Raw genomic sequence first — 15689 nt, 5'->3', positions numbered from 1 at the left:
ATGATCAGCCATGATCACAGTGAATGGCAGTGCTGGCTCGAAGGGCTGAATGGCCTACTCCTGCACCTATTGTCTGAATGCAGATTCAGAATGCAGATGCAGAATGCAGATTTTTTTAATTTAATCCAGAGCATTTTCAGAGGAAAATGTAGAGATTTTACATTAGTACATTTCAAATTTTTGGGAAGTACTTCACACAGAGAGATGATGAAACAGACCCAAACAGACTAAAAACCCTTTATACGTGGATGTTAACAGGGGCCACAATCTTCAGTAACGAAGTAGGAATCAAAGGGTTATACTCATCTGTAACTGGCCTGTGATTAAACCTTTCTGATCTTTCATCTTAATCAGAATCAGATTTTATTTGCCACATATGTTTTGCAATATATGAGGAACTTCACTGGTCAGGTCAGTCATACAATTAAAAGCAACAGACTCAAAAACACATTTAACATGAACATCCACCACAGTGACTCCGACATATTCCTCACTGTGATGGAAGGCAAAATAAACTTCAAGTCTCTTCCTTTGTTCTTCCTCAGTCGGGGGCCTCGAGCCCGCCGTTAACGGGACAATCTTAACTCCCATAGCCGGCGGCATTCAGGCCCTCCACGTCGAGGCATTCAAATCCCGCATCGGGGGGGTTGTGTCGGTTCCCCGCATCGGGCGATCGAACCTCGCGTCGGGGCTGGGCGAACCTTCTGCGGCGTTGGAGCTCCCGACTCAGCCTTTCCCGAGACTGCGAGCCCTTGTGGCAAGTCCATGATGGTCGCGGTGGGAGCGATCCCAGGCAAGAGATCCGCTCCGAAGTTCAGTCCACGCCCCGCGGTGGGGCTCACGACAGTCCAAGGCGGCGCCCAGCCTTAGCGATGGTAGGCCGCAGAGCCCGGAGAATGTAATCCGAAAAATGATCACATCTCTGGGAAGGTAAGGACTTGAAAAGAAGGTCCCCCCCCCCCCCCCCCCCCCCCCCCCCCCCCCCCCCCCCCCCCCCCCCCCCCCGATTCCCCCCCCCCCCCCCACCACCACCACATTAAACAAACCGAAGAACATAAAAACAAACTTTAAACAGATGCTAAAAATAACAAAAAGTTGAAAAAAACGACTGTTGGCAGGACTGGCCATCTCCCCAGCGCCCCTGGTGGTCATTGAGGCGCCCCTGGTGGTCTACAGATAAGGATAGATACTCTAATTTATTCAGAAGGTATTTAGCAAATCAAAAACACCACTCTCTTTTCAATATATACATCTATCAAGCATAGCCCTATTTTATGAGCAACACATATTATCCAACATTTGCTTCCTTACGAATCAACTGAGGTAAGGCTTAATTTCAAGATCTTTTAGCACCATCACTGCAACCGAGGTAGCAATTTCCAATGTATACTCAGAGAGACTGTGATTAGCAAGGGTAACACCAAAATGCTGATTGTGACACAGGGATACCCTATGTAATGGGGATAGAAATGGGCCACATTTCATTTTTCCACAACTTGATGGCATGTCATCTTTGTATACTTAAAGAAACACAAGCGAAGAAAAATTGTACTAATTTATTTTCTTCCTTCCACGAATTCAAAGAGGGTGAATTTTATTCCATACCACAGATCTTTAGGTAAAGAATTGCCACTACCCAAACTGTCATAACACTTGAGATATGAAAACTGGCAAAGAAAGGAAGCACTTTGTGATATTCACATAGATCAATAGGGTGTCAACCTCAAAGAAGAGCATCGATTAATGTGTTTCTGAGGAATTAGATAGGCCAAGTGGGAGCTCCAAATCATAAAAAGATTTTGACTAACATTGTAAAGAGGAAAGGAAATTTTTAAATTACAATTTAACTGGAAGTTCAGATTACTAGAACTTAACTCAATAGATGAGAAAAACATCTGGAAAGGATAGTCAATTTTTTTGAACAAGACATGAATGTAGCAATGAATGACCTTTAAAAGAGATATCTCAGACAGGCTAGGTGAAATTCCACAAAGGGAATCAAAGCAAATGTTTCCTAGATAAAAGAAAGGCAATAGAACAAAAAAAATAAGCAGAAACTAAAAGAGAACTAGGTTAAATATTGCAAGCTGTGAAAGTTAATAATAATGGGCAAAAGAACACACAAGAAATGAGAACGGTAGTTAGAGAGGAATCCAAGTGTTTCTAGAGCACATAATAGTAGTGAAAAGCAGGAGTGGCCAATTTCCAGCAAGTCAGTTTTTAAACTAAGGAAGTGGTTGCTGTCTAAATCATGGCAAAGACAGATAGGGAACTCAAGACAGCGTTACAATGTGCAACACTTTGCTACATACACACAAGGAAATCTACATTCTTGATACCATAAGCAACTTATTCAGTATCAATAAAAAGGGGATACAATTGTATTAGACCTTCAAACTGTGCTACTGCTTCTACGAATAACAATAAACAATAGGTATAGGAGTTGGCCATTCAGACCTTTGAGGAAGCACCGCCATTCACTGTGAATGGTAAGTTCACCGCCAAGTTCACCATTCATGACTGATCATCCACAATCAGTACCCCGTTTCTGCCTTCTCCCCATATCCCTCGGCTCCGCTATCTTTAAGAGCTCTATCTAATTCTCTCTTGAAAGCAACCAGAGAATTGGCCTCCACTGCCTTCTGAGGCAGAGAATTCCACAGATTCGCAACTCTTGGTGAAACAGTTTTTCCTCATCTCCGTTCTAAATGGCCTACCCCTTATTCTTAAACTGCAATCCCTGGCTCTGGGCTCCCCCAATATTGGGAACATGTTTTCTGCCTCTAGCGTGTTCAATCCCTTAATAATCTTATATGCTTCAATAAGATCCCCTCTCTTCCTTCTAAATTCCAGTGTATTCAAGCCCAATTGCTGCATTCTATCAACATACGACATTTCCCCCATCCCGGGAATTAACCTCGTGAACCTTGTTATGAAGGCCAACATACCATTAGCTTTCTTCACTGCCTGGTGTACCTGCATGCTTATTTTCAGTGACTGATGAAGAAGGACCCCCAGATCTCATTGTACTTTCTCTTTTCCCAACTTGACACCATTCAGATAATAATCTACCTTCCTGTTTTTGTCACCAAAGTGGATAACCTCACATTTGTGCATATTAAACTGCATCTGTCCAATCACAGAACCTGTCCAAGTCACCCTGCATTCTCATTGCATCCTCCTCACAGTTCACACTGCCACCCAGCGTTGTGTCATCTGCAAATTTGCTTATATTACTTTTAATCCCTCCATCTAAATCATTAATGTATATTGTAAATAGCTGCAGTCCCAGCACCGAGCCTTGCGGTGCCCCACTAGTCACTGCCTGCCATTCTGAAAGGGACCCGTTAATCCCTACTCTGTTTCCTGTCTGCCAACCAATTTTATATCCATGTTAGTACCCTACCCCTAATACCATGTACTCTAATTTTGCCCACTAATCTCATATATGGGACCTTATCAAAGGCTTTATGAAAATCCAGGTACACCACATCCACTGGCTCACCCTTGTTCATTTTCTTAGTTACATTCTCAAAAAATTCCAGAAGATTAGTCAAGCACGAATTCAGAAAGTAGTAGTGACTAGTTAGTGAAGAATATAAAGCAGCATATTATAGACTTTATACCTGTGCATTTCAGCCAGCATGTGTCAGGAAGGCAGCAGATGTAAGAGAGGTGCGTGCATATTTAAAAAGCAAGTTTAGGGAATAAAATATATTATCTCAATTAATCAGATTAATGTGTTTTTAATAACCTTAATTGTTTTAATTTAATTCCACCACTCTTCCAACTCCTCCAAATGTGTCCAAACAGAAGCATTTCATATGGCATCAAATATTGTAAACTGGACAATGAAATGCTTATCAGGGAATAGTTAAGCAATAAGGGACAAAAATATAATTGACATACCTCCGGATGCAATGTAATAGCCACTGGGTGCATATTGGGCAACCTGAACCTTGTGAGCATGCTCAGTGTATATATCTGCAATCCCTGGATTCTGAAAATAGAAAAGGCTTTTAAAAACAAATGTTCCATTTCAAAAAATGTATGTAAATTGAAGTTAGCAAAATAAAATATGCATTACATCAATGTTTCTTATGACGACACTTTTGTTATTGGTGTAAAGAAAGTTGATTCCTTTAGGATCACCTCCAATGACTTTTGAAACACCCCTTTCCACTTGCGGGAGGCATGCAAATACTTTGCCTGTTGAAAAGCAAGAAAGAGATTAAAGTGAGAATGAAAATTAAACAGCAACTTGCAATTCAGCACTTTACAAGATATTAAATTCATGGTTCCATTAGATTATAAATTTGGCGAACATTGTGAAGCTATGATAATTTTATTCACACATCAATGTCATCTTCAAATGAGAAATAAAAATATTGACATTAGCTAGTCCAAGTTAATAGCCCTGTCCCACGGTGTGAATTCATTCCAAGAGCTCTCCCGAGTTTAAAATAATCAAACTCGTGGTAAGCACGGAGAATGAACGTAGCGGGTACGTCGGAGCTCGGGGACGTTTCTTAACGCTAATGGCAAGTACTCAGGAAGACTTGCTAACGGCAGGTAAGCACGGGAAGACTCGTGAAGATTTTTCAACATGATGAATCAGGGCAAACTAGGAAGAACTCGTGGAATGAACTCGTACCATGGGACAGGGATTTAAGTATCTTAAATGTCTATAACGACTAAGGCGCACAAAATCCCTGGACAATGCGAGAGCCCATTTAAAAAATTCTTTACTCGGGTACATATTTCTTCCAGCTATTTAGTAATCAAATTCAGCTCAATTTAAAATACAAAAATATTCTGAGCACAAGTAATTAAGTAAATTATACAGGAACAATAGGGGCAGCAGTATTATAACAAGCAACATCATTCAAATATACCATACAAAAACCCTAATTATTTCTTTCACCATTCTTGTTGTGGAAATGTTTGCCCGCTAGCTTTGGAAACATTCCTTCTTAGTCAACACTGAAGGGTTTTCGGCCATTTATTTATTGTCTCCCCCCCCCCAATTTATTTATATATTTACACACCTCATTCTGTGAACTATTGCAACACCAACAATACAAGGCTGTTGCACAAACAGATTCCACCATTCATTATTGATTTGGGTGGAAGTTCTTGAATTATGCAAGCTCAGGTCTTAACTTGTTATGACTGGTTTCCTTAAAGGCCTGTCCCACTTGGCCGTCATTTACGCGACCGGCCGGTAGTCACTGACGCGCGACAGTCGCTCGCGTCATCATGCGACCACACAACTGTCTGGAGCGCGTGACGTTATTTTAAGATAGACACAAAATGCAGGAGGTACTCAGCGGGACCAGCAGTATCTCTGGAGAGAAGGAATGGATGATGTTTCGGGTCGAGACTCTTCTTCAGTTTGAAACGTCACCCATTGCTTCTCTCCAGAGATGCTGCCAGTTACTCCTGCATTTTGTGTCCATCTCCAATCGTCTTGGCCCCGCTTTGGGAGTAGGAGCGGATCCGGTTCCACAATGGCCGGGCTCGGTGATCGCTTGCCTGCTTCTACTGCTGTTGGGGGTAAGACGTTGCACCGCGCCAGGGTGTCCCACTTGGCCGTCATTTACGTGACAAGCCAGAGGCGCGCAAAGATTTTGTGCAGAACAAAATCCTGGAGCGCTGCGCTTTACCGCGCGCAACTCCACACTCCTCCATGCGTCCTTCCCGCGCTACCCTCACGCTACCAGGTCACGTAAATGGCGCACAAATGACGGTCAAGTGAGACTGGCCCTTTAATTTACTCTCGAAATGAAATAATGAACCTCCTCAGCAACGAGTTCAGGTCCATTCAAGAACTGCAAGCGCAGAACTTGTGGCATAATTCAGGTACAATAATATGTGCACTGCATTCCTTGATGAGCCATCTTTCAGCCAGGAAGTTAAAACAAAGTCAAATCTATCATCTCAGGCACCATTCAAAAATTGTCTCAATCAACATTCATTCCTTTTAGCAGCTGGTAGAAATGTTGCCACTGACCCGGGTTCGAGCCCGACCTTAGCTGCTGTCTCTGTGGAATCTGTAAGTTCTCCCTGTGACCAAGTAGGTTTCCTCTGGGTGCTCGTTTCCCCCACATTAAGGCATGGAACCTCTGTAAATTGGTCTCTGTAAAATCACCTCTAATGTCTGAACTTTGGGCCTTCCCTCACCGTAGGAAACTTTGATTCCACTGGGGATATTTATGTTAAAATACTATCGTGTTTTGCTCTTTTTTTTTTTATTCGGATGGCGACCCCAAATTTCACTGTACCACTTGGTGCATGTGACAATAAATGTCTCTTGTCTTGTCTAATATGTAGTCGATGAGAAAGTTTGATAACATAGAACTAGAGTGATTGGTGGTCAGCGTGGACTGTGCAAGCCAAAGGGCCTGTTTCCATGCTGTGCGTCTATACTAAACTTAAAAAAGCAAATGGTTGCTTTCTTCAGTGTGTGGTATGTAAGAATTTGCAAGCTTTCATCTATTATACCAATTAATATAATTTAAAATGTTACGGTTATGCTCTCTACATAAATACAGATCTTTATTTTCAAGATTTAAGTGAAACCCAATCCATGAGGTGAAGTTACAGAATATGTAGACTCAAACATATTTTGTGGATGAACATGAATTTCCTTCCAACTATGACATTTGGATCAAATCTTTCAACTTTTCAAAATGCACATGGAAGCTTGATCACCAGCTCATCATTATTGTTATTATAAGGGGAAGGAATTAGTTAAAGAGTTCTAAAAACATGCCATCACATCATTCCTCCACCTTCCCACTGTCATCACTCCAATATACTAAGCTTGCAGTGACTACACCTCTACTTAAAACAGCCGTTTGATATCTCATATATTTACGGCAGTTATCTGATAAGGTCAGTAATTGGATAGGAATATGAATTACAATATGTTTAGTCAGATCCCACTGTGGAAAATATTTTTTGACCAAACCTAGCATTTCTGCTGAGCATTTGTAAAATACAGATATAGAAAATACCAGATACACCGACCTTGGTTGTGTGGCAATTAAATTATATCTAATCTAATCACTTTAAAATGAATGTTCTATGCAAACGAACATACTTTCAGGCACTTAAATTAAACCTCCATAAGTTTTGTATATTTGTGCAAAATTTCATATGGCAAATAAACTACTTAAACTTGTGGGAAATTATGTTTACAGCCTACTAACAGAAGCAATATTTTAGACAACGAATACTGTCGAAAAATAATCCAAAAGGACCTCAGCAACAGGACACAATTTAACTCCCCTAATGAATGGAAACACAACTCAGCAGTTTAAAGCAGTCATTGGCTCTGGTGTAATATTAGAACTAATTATCAGGGAAATATATATATAAATGTATATATATATATATATATATATATATATATACTTCATAAGTCAATGTACATTCAATGTGTATGTACAATGTACATTCAAATACAGCAAAACCCAAGGGGCAGCTTTTTATTATATGGAACGAGCTGATAGAGAAAGCAGTTGAAGCAGGTACAATAATATTTTAAAAATGCATATGGACAAGTACGTACGTGTACGTGAAGGGTTTGGAAGGATATGGGCCGAATGGGACTAGTTTAGACGGGACATTTTGGGCGAAAGGACGTTGGGCCGAAGGGCCAGTTACCATACTGTATGTCGCCATGACTAAGTGGTTCTAATACAAGCACAATCTTTGAGCACAATATAGAAGTTTAAAAAAAAACACTCGCTAGGAGCTCGTACAGGAAATGCTCTCAAATTATTCGAATGAATAATGTAAAATTTGCAACTATTCTCGTAAGACACGTTCTTCTCGAGTTTGCAAAAATAACATAAATGCACAAAAAAGGGAAGGACACTTGTTAACTCCGCAATTCGAATATGAACTCTGAATTCGCTGACCAATTCCCCATCGAATAAAATCATGCCCTTTTGAATGATTACTTCAGAATTGGCAGCATCGCAGCGCAATGACAAGAATGCAATTGTCAAGTTTTAACCAGTTAGATGTGAGGCGGAAGGGAGGTATAAAGGAATGAGAAAGGGAACCAAGCCCCGAAGAGAAATAAGGGCGAGGCCCTATTAAAAAATAAAACATCATTTGCACAACTCGTACCGTCGAGTACTTAGCATAAAGACGGGCAGGGCAGGGCTGGGGCTAGCCAGCGTTAGCTACAGCCTTGCTCCATTTGCTCTGCCACCCTCCCTGCTCCCCGCCCGGGCAACACTCACTCAGCTCGTGAGGCATCGCCGCGAGATCCGGCGCGCGCCGGGCCGTTCACTCAGCTGAAGGGATGAAGCGCGAGTCACCGCCGACGCACTCGTTCAACGAGCAACGGTCGCTCCTCCACACAGCCGCTCGCCGCCTCTCTCCCGTCCTCCGTTCCGTTTGCCTTGCCCTCCTGTCGCCGCGGGTTCACAGAGCGAGGGCGAATACACGCCAAAAAAAAAACCCAACCCGGAAACAGGCTGCTCGGCTGCTCCCTCGTCGCTTTGACCATATATAGTCAAAGCTGCTCGATGCGCCGCGGCTGTGAGGCGCCTCAGCCCCGCCGCCAACCTCCGCCTCCTCCTCCTCCATCGTCCGAGCGCTGACGTCAGCACGCACCCTAGTCAGGTTGGTCAGGTGGGCGCCGTGCTCAGCGCTGGCGTTTCACGTTGGCTCTCAAGGTGTGTTACACTGGTTTGTGTCTTGCAGGTTTGTATAGGGGAGGTGGGGCGACTGCTGCACCTTTGTCTTCATGCAGTTTCTTCCTTGCCTTATATGGAAGAACTCCAGCATCCGGCATCCCTGCCTCACTGGACTCACATCAATTTGCATACAGGGCAAATAGATCCAAAGATTCTATAGCAAGCAAGATAGATCACTCGACAAAAAGACGTAGTACGGTCATGGGCAGATTCATGGGTAATTTCCAGCCCCATTTCAGTAACCGGCTTCTGTCTCCGCAACAAGGATCCCATAGGATACTAGTGCGGAGACGAAAGCCGGTTACGGAAACATCCTCGTAAAAATAAAAGTTATTTGGGAAAAATCTTCTCCTGATTTTCAGAATTTTAATTTATTAACACAAACGGTTACCCTGCAACGCTGATTACACTGCGAGTTAGGTCGGGTCGGATTACGGAAATGGATGAAAAAAAGGCCGACGTTCCGTTCCGTTGCGTACTACACGTCAGCCCATTGCATATAGCAGGAGTGGTCTATTTTGCTCCAGAGGATGCCATCTCTCTGGCTCTTCACACTGTTCTGACCAAAGATCCTATAGCAGAGCAAGATAGGCTACTCCTGCTAAATGCAATGGACTGATGTGTAGTACGCTATGGAGGGGATCATGGGCATTTTTCCACGCCCATTTTAGCAACCTGAGCCTACCTGACCCGATCCGACTCGCAGTGTAATCAATGTTGCGGGGCAACAGTTTGTGTCGGTTAGATTCATAAATCTGTCAGTTCAAACTTCTTGTCAAGAATAAAATGTGATTCTGGTAATTGTCTTTTTTAATGTTTTTTAAATCATTTCTTTTTAAATGGCTCACAAGCAGTGTTTGAGTTGATTTTGTAGTAACCGGAACCGACTCGACTCGCAGGGTGATTGACAGGGGGGTACTTTTTGTGCGTGATATAGGGTTAGATTCATAATTCTGTTAGTTCATAATTCTGTTGATTCTTGTTAAAGAATAAAATGTTTATAAACACACATACATGAAAATTATATAAATGTATATAACACACACAATTATATTTCTTCTAATCCAATAATGAACTTTATTTCAGACTAGACAAGGGACATTAAATAAGAAACATTGTAAATAAGAAACATTGTAAACCTCCCTGCAACTTCACACACACTAAGCCTTATCCCCCCCGGCACTCTCCCGCCTGCCCCCTTACTACAATGTCCCCCCTCCCCCTCCTATGCCCCTCTCCTCGCCGCCCCGGACCCCGCACTCTCTCTCCTCGCCGCCCCGGACCCCGCACTCCTTCTCCTCGCTGCCCCCGGGCCGCGCACTATCTCTCCTCACTGCCCCGGACCCAGCACTCCTTCTCCCCGCTGCCCCGGACCCCGCACTCCTTCTCCTCGCTGCCCCGGGCCGCGCACTATCTCTCCTCACTGCCCTGGACCCCGCACTTCCTTCTCCCCGCTGCCCCAGACCCCGCACTCCTTCTCCTCGCTGCCCCGGGCCCCGCACCCCTTCTCCTCGCTCTTTCTCCCCGCTGCCCCGGACCCCGCACTCCTTCTCCTCGCTGCCCCGGGCCCCGCACTCCTTCTCCCCGCTGCCCCGGGCCCCGCACTCCTTCTCCTCGCTGCCCCAGGCCCCGCACTCCTTCTCCTCGCTGCCCCAGGCCCCGCACTCCTTCTCCTCGCTGCCCCGGGCCCCGCACTCCTTCTCCCCGCTGCACTCCTTCTCCTCGCTGCCCCGGACCCCGCACTCCTTCTCCCACGCTGCCCCGGACCCCGCACTCCTTCTCCTCGCTGCCCCGGGCCCCGCACTCCTTCTCCTCGCTGCCCCGGGCCCCGCACTCCTTCTCCTCGCTGCGGATCCAATCTTTGGCCGGAAGCAAGAAGGCGGGAGCAAGAAAGCGGAGCAAGATGGCGGAACAAGATGGCGGAGACAGGTTGCTAAAATGAGGCATAAAATCACCCATGAATCCGCCCATGAACGTACTTCACTTTTGCGTGAGAGTAACCCATCTTGCTCTGCTATAGGATCTTTGGTTCTGACTCACCTGGAAAGGCAGGGCACGTACATGAGGGTGCTTTTCATAGACTACAGCTTTGCCCTCAACACGGGCATCCCCACCAAGCTCACCATCAAACTCCACCAGCTAGGCCTCAGCTCGTCGATATGCGACTGGATCCTGAATTTCCTGACGGAGCGAGCGCAGGCAGTGTGACTGGACCCACACCTGTCCTCCAATATCACCCTGAGCACCGGCACACCACAGGGCTGTGTACCCGAGCCCCATGCTCTACTCCCTCTTCACACACGACTGTGTTCCTGCATTCGACACCAACACCATTGTCAAGTTTGCAGACGACACAACGGTGATTGGGCTGATCACCAACGGTGATGAAACACACTACAGAGCAGAGGTGCAGAATCTGGCAGACTGGTGCTCAGATAACAACCTGTCCCGAACAACCTCTAAGACCAAGGAGCTGATTATCAACTTCAGAAGGACACATAATGGGGAATACTCTCCAATCTTTATCAACGGGGACAGTGTGGAGAGAGTGACCAGCTTTAGGTTTCTGGGCACACTCATTTCAGAGGACCTCATATGGTCCACCAACACCGCTGCGCTGGTCAAGAAGGCACAGCAACGACTGTTCTTCCTGAGAACACTGAAAAAGACTGATCTGCCCCAACAACTGCTGACAACCTTCTACCGCTGCACCACAGAGAGCATCCTAACATATGACATCTCTGTGTGGTATCTAAGCTGCAAGGAGGCGGAGAGGAGAGCTCTTCAGTGGGTCATCCACAGAGCTCAGAAGATAATTGGGACACAGCTACCAGCCTTGGAGGGCATCTACAATGCATGGTGCCTCAGGATGGCCGTCAGCATTCACAAAGACTCCTCACACCCTTGCAATAGTCTGTTTGAACTTCTACCTTCCGGCAGACATTACAAGGCCTACGCAGTACCTCCAGACTTAGAAACAGCTTCATCCCCAGAGGTATAGCTGCTCTGAACCAGCCCTGCTGAAATACCCCCCCCCCCCCATGAACTGTCTCCCTCGGATGGTCACGTCGCTCGTCGACCCAGCACAGACCTATTTGCACTTTATACTGTTTTAATGTTTGTTTTTTTTTGAAATCTTGTTTCTTGGGTGTCTACATTTTTAGTTAATTAAGTTATTACATCGGATGGAAGCTGTATACCAAATCTCGTTGTACCTTTGTGCAATAACAATAAAGGAAATTATTATTCTGCAATCGGTGGGGGACACAATTGATAACAGTGCAGTAAATTACGCAAAGTCGCTCTTCCTGTGAGTAATTATTCTAAAATAATTATTATAAATAAAATAACATCAAGAGTGTTTTATTGTCATATGTCCCGGACGGGACAATGATATTCTTACTTGCTGCAGCACAACAGAATATTGTAAACATTGTATATAACGGGAAAAAAAAGAAAAAATTCAACAAATAACAAATATAGTGCAAATAACAAATGATAATATACTTTAGCAGTTCAGAGCTCATAGCTTATTCATTGTGTTTAATAGCCTGATGGCTGTGGGGAAGTAGCTGTTCCTGAACCTGGACGTTACAGTCTTCAGGCTCCTGTACCTTCTTCCTGATGGCAATGGTGAGATAAATGTGTGTCCAGGATGGTGTGGGTCCTTGATGATTTTGGCTGCCTTTTTCAGGCAGCGACTACGATAGATCCCTTTGACAGTGGGGAGGTCAAAGCCGGTGATGGACTGAGCAGTGGTCACAACTTTATGCAGTCCTTTTTGCTCTTGGACGTTCAAGTTACCGAACTAGGCCACGATGCAGCCAGTCAGAATGCTCTCTACCGTACATTGTAGAAGTTTAGGAGAATCCTCTTCGACATGCCGAATCTCCGTAATCTTCTCAGGAAGTAGAGTCGCTGAGAAGATTACGGAGATTCGGCATGTTGAAGAGGATTCTCCTAAATCTACTATCTAAATGGCGTCCAGTTGAGAAAAGGGGAAGTACAATGGGATCTGGGGGTCCTTGTACATCAGTCTACGAAAGTAAGCATGCAGGTACAGCAGGCAGTGAAGAAAGCGAATGGCATGTTGGCCTTTATAACAAGAAGAATCGAATATAGGAGAAAAGAGGTCCTTCTGCAGTTGTACGGAGCCCTGGAGTATTGTGTGCAGTTTTGGTCCCCCTAATTTGAGGAAGGACATTCTTGCTATTCAGGGAGTGCAGCGTACGTTTACAAGGTTAATTCCCGGGTCTTTTTCTCACAGAGAGTGGTGAGTCTATGGAATTCTCTGCCTCTGAGGGCGGTGGAAACAGGTTCTCTGGATGCTTTCAAGAGAGAGCTAGATCGGGCTCTTAAAATAGTCAGGGGATATGGGGAGAAGGCAGGAACGGGGTACTGATTGAGGATGATCAGCCATGATCACATTGAATGGCGGTGCTGGCTCGAAGGGCTGAATGGCCTACTCCTGCACCTATTGTCTATTGTCTATTGTCTAAACTTCTACAGGTGCATGGTAGACAATTGCATCGGTGTGCTGGGTCCAGCAAAGATCTTCTGATATATGTACGCTCAGGAATTTGAAGTTATTGACTGTCTCCACCATTGTCCCATTGATATAAACAGGATTGTGGGTCCTCATCCTTCCCCTACTATAGTCCACAATCAGTTCCTTGGTCTTACTGATGTTGAGAGCCAGGTTGTAGTGCTGGCACCATTTGGTCAGTCGGTCTGTCTCACTTCTATACTCTGACACGTCCCCATCTGTGATTCGTCCAACCACAGTGGTATCATCAGCGAACTGATGATGGAGTTCGCACTATGACCGGCTACGCAGTCATGGGTATAGAGTGAGTAAAGCAGGGGGCTGAGCACGCAGCCTTGAGGTGTTCCCGTACTGATTGTTATTGAGGATGAAGTGGTTCCTCCAATTTGAACAGACTGTGGTCTGTGGATGAGGAAGTCGAGGATCCGATTGCAAAGGCATGCGCAGAGGCCCAGGTCCGTGAGCTTGATAACCAGCTTTTTTTTTTTTTTTTTTTTTTTAGTTTAATCAAAAAATGTATTCAATTATTAAAAAATAATATTTACACTACAATAAAACAAGCCAGAACCCACCACCATAAATACAATACAAACATATATCCATAATAAACTATTATACAATTATGATACAATCCTTATTGAGGATACATTCAACACCTTGCGGAGCCCAGCGGTCCCAGAACTCCCTCAGGGTGCCCACAGACAGGGCGTATTCCCTTTCTAATCCCACCCGGGCACGGACATAACCCCGGAAAAGGGGCAGGCAGCTGGCCCAGGTAGAGCCCTCCGCCGCCTGGCGCCATGACTTCAGCCCTACCCTCTCCTACTGACAAGTACTCCACACGTTTGAGCCCCCCGGTCACCCGGTGGGGTGGGACAAGGACCGGCTGCTCTCACGCCCGGGCCGTGATAACCAGCTTGGAAGGGATGATGGTATTAAACGGCGAGCTGTAGTCTATAAACAACAGCCTGACGTAGGTGTTTTTATTGTCCAAGTGGTCCAGTGCGGAGTGGAAAGCCAGTGAAATTGTATCCTCCCTTGACCTGTTGTGGCAGTATGCGAACTGTAGTTGGACGAGGTTCTTGTCGAGGTAGGAGTTGATGTGCACATTAACCAACCTCTCAAAGCACTTCATCACTGTAGATCAGTGCATGTTCCTTTAACATAGTGACCTCACCACTACTAACCACTCCCCATTGTCTCTCGTATAATTGTAGTGTCCCCACCTCCAGCTTGCTCTCTAGCTCCAGTGATGACCACGGACAGCTATTGCATAGTGTGTATTAGTGCTTATAATAAACTATCAGTAAAAGACTTTGTGTAGCAATCAAGTCATTTTACATGGTGTCACAGCGGTAGACGCGCGTCTCCTGTTTATCGGTTATCGGAATCAGAGGTTCCCCTATCCCTCTGTTTTCATTATGTCCAACTCCTGTCGTCGCCCCGACACGTTGGTTTTTGACACGGACATTGTCCACCGCTGGACTGTGTTCCAGCGCGACTATGAACATTATATTGCCATCGCTCATCCTGATGCCACTCCTGCTGTGCAGGCTCACCTGCTGCTCAACCTCGCTGGCCCGGAGGCCATGGATCACTATGCTTCATTCGACTTCGGCCCTGGTGAAGACCATCGGGACCCGGTATGTCTCATGGCTAAATTCACTGCCCTCCGCAATATCCCTACCAATAACATTATTGAGCGCTTTAAATTCTTCCAGAGGCGGCAGATTCCCAGAGAGCATATTGACGCTTTTATTGCCTCTTTGCATCACATGGCTCGGCGCTGTCGCCTTGAAACGATCCCCACGGACGAATTGATCAGGGATGTCCTAGTCAACGGCCTCCTGAACGCTAAGCTGCGTGACGAGCTCCTAATGAAACCTGACTTGACGTTAAGGGATGCTATGCATGCCACTCATATGGCCTCTGCTGTTGGCTCCGTGTCTCAACCGGACATTAACTTTACCGGTGTTGCTGGCCGCCAGCGGAACGCTGGTCCGCCACGACGGAACACCGCTGCTACGCCCGCTAAGGTCACCCCTTGCTGTTGCCCTAATTGTAATTTTTCTTCCCACCAATTCAACGTTTGCCCCGCGCAGGGTAAGACTTGTAATTCCTGTGGAAAGCTGAACCACTTTTCGGCGGCATGTCGGTCCCGTGGGAAGCCGGTCCCTGCTCCAAGGAGGAATTTAAACAACCTTGCAGACTCTGATAGCGCACTTGGTTCCCAGTACCAGTCGGATGAACTCCCAGACTCTGATACGAGCTCCTCCCATGGTGATTCAACGGTGTTTTCGCTTTTGGGTGCACCTGCTACGATAACGGATCCCTCTGTGCATGTTACAGTGAATGGCCATTCATTTTCTGTGAAGGTCGATACTGGTGCCTTTGCCGATGTTATGTCTGTCAGCCTCTTCAAGCAG

The 15689-nt window shown here is 45.5% G+C and overlaps 1 protein-coding gene across 1 annotated transcript in view; it reads right to left on the bottom strand.

The window, feature by feature from the left end:
• The window catches only part of wdr1 (WD repeat domain 1), a 75537-nt gene extending 66995 nt beyond the window's left edge, over positions 1 to 8542 (bottom strand). Inside the window, exons 1-3 of the mRNA XM_055639093.1 lie at positions 8259 to 8542; positions 4088 to 4209; positions 3910 to 4000 (exon numbers count right to left, since the gene is read on the bottom strand). Coding sequence (XP_055495068.1) covers positions 3910 to 4000; positions 4088 to 4209; positions 8259 to 8274 — 229 coding nt within the window. The 5' untranslated portion in view covers positions 8275 to 8542. The remainder of the gene's footprint in view (positions 1 to 3909; positions 4001 to 4087; positions 4210 to 8258) is intronic.
• Positions 8543 to 15689: the final 7147 nt, after the last annotated feature.

This window comes from Leucoraja erinacea, chromosome 1 (assembly GCF_028641065.1).
Source record: "Leucoraja erinacea ecotype New England chromosome 1, Leri_hhj_1, whole genome shotgun sequence".
Classification (NCBI taxonomy): domain Eukaryota; kingdom Metazoa; phylum Chordata; class Chondrichthyes; order Rajiformes; family Rajidae; genus Leucoraja; species Leucoraja erinaceus.
This window is presented reverse-complemented; position numbering and strand designations above follow the sequence as displayed.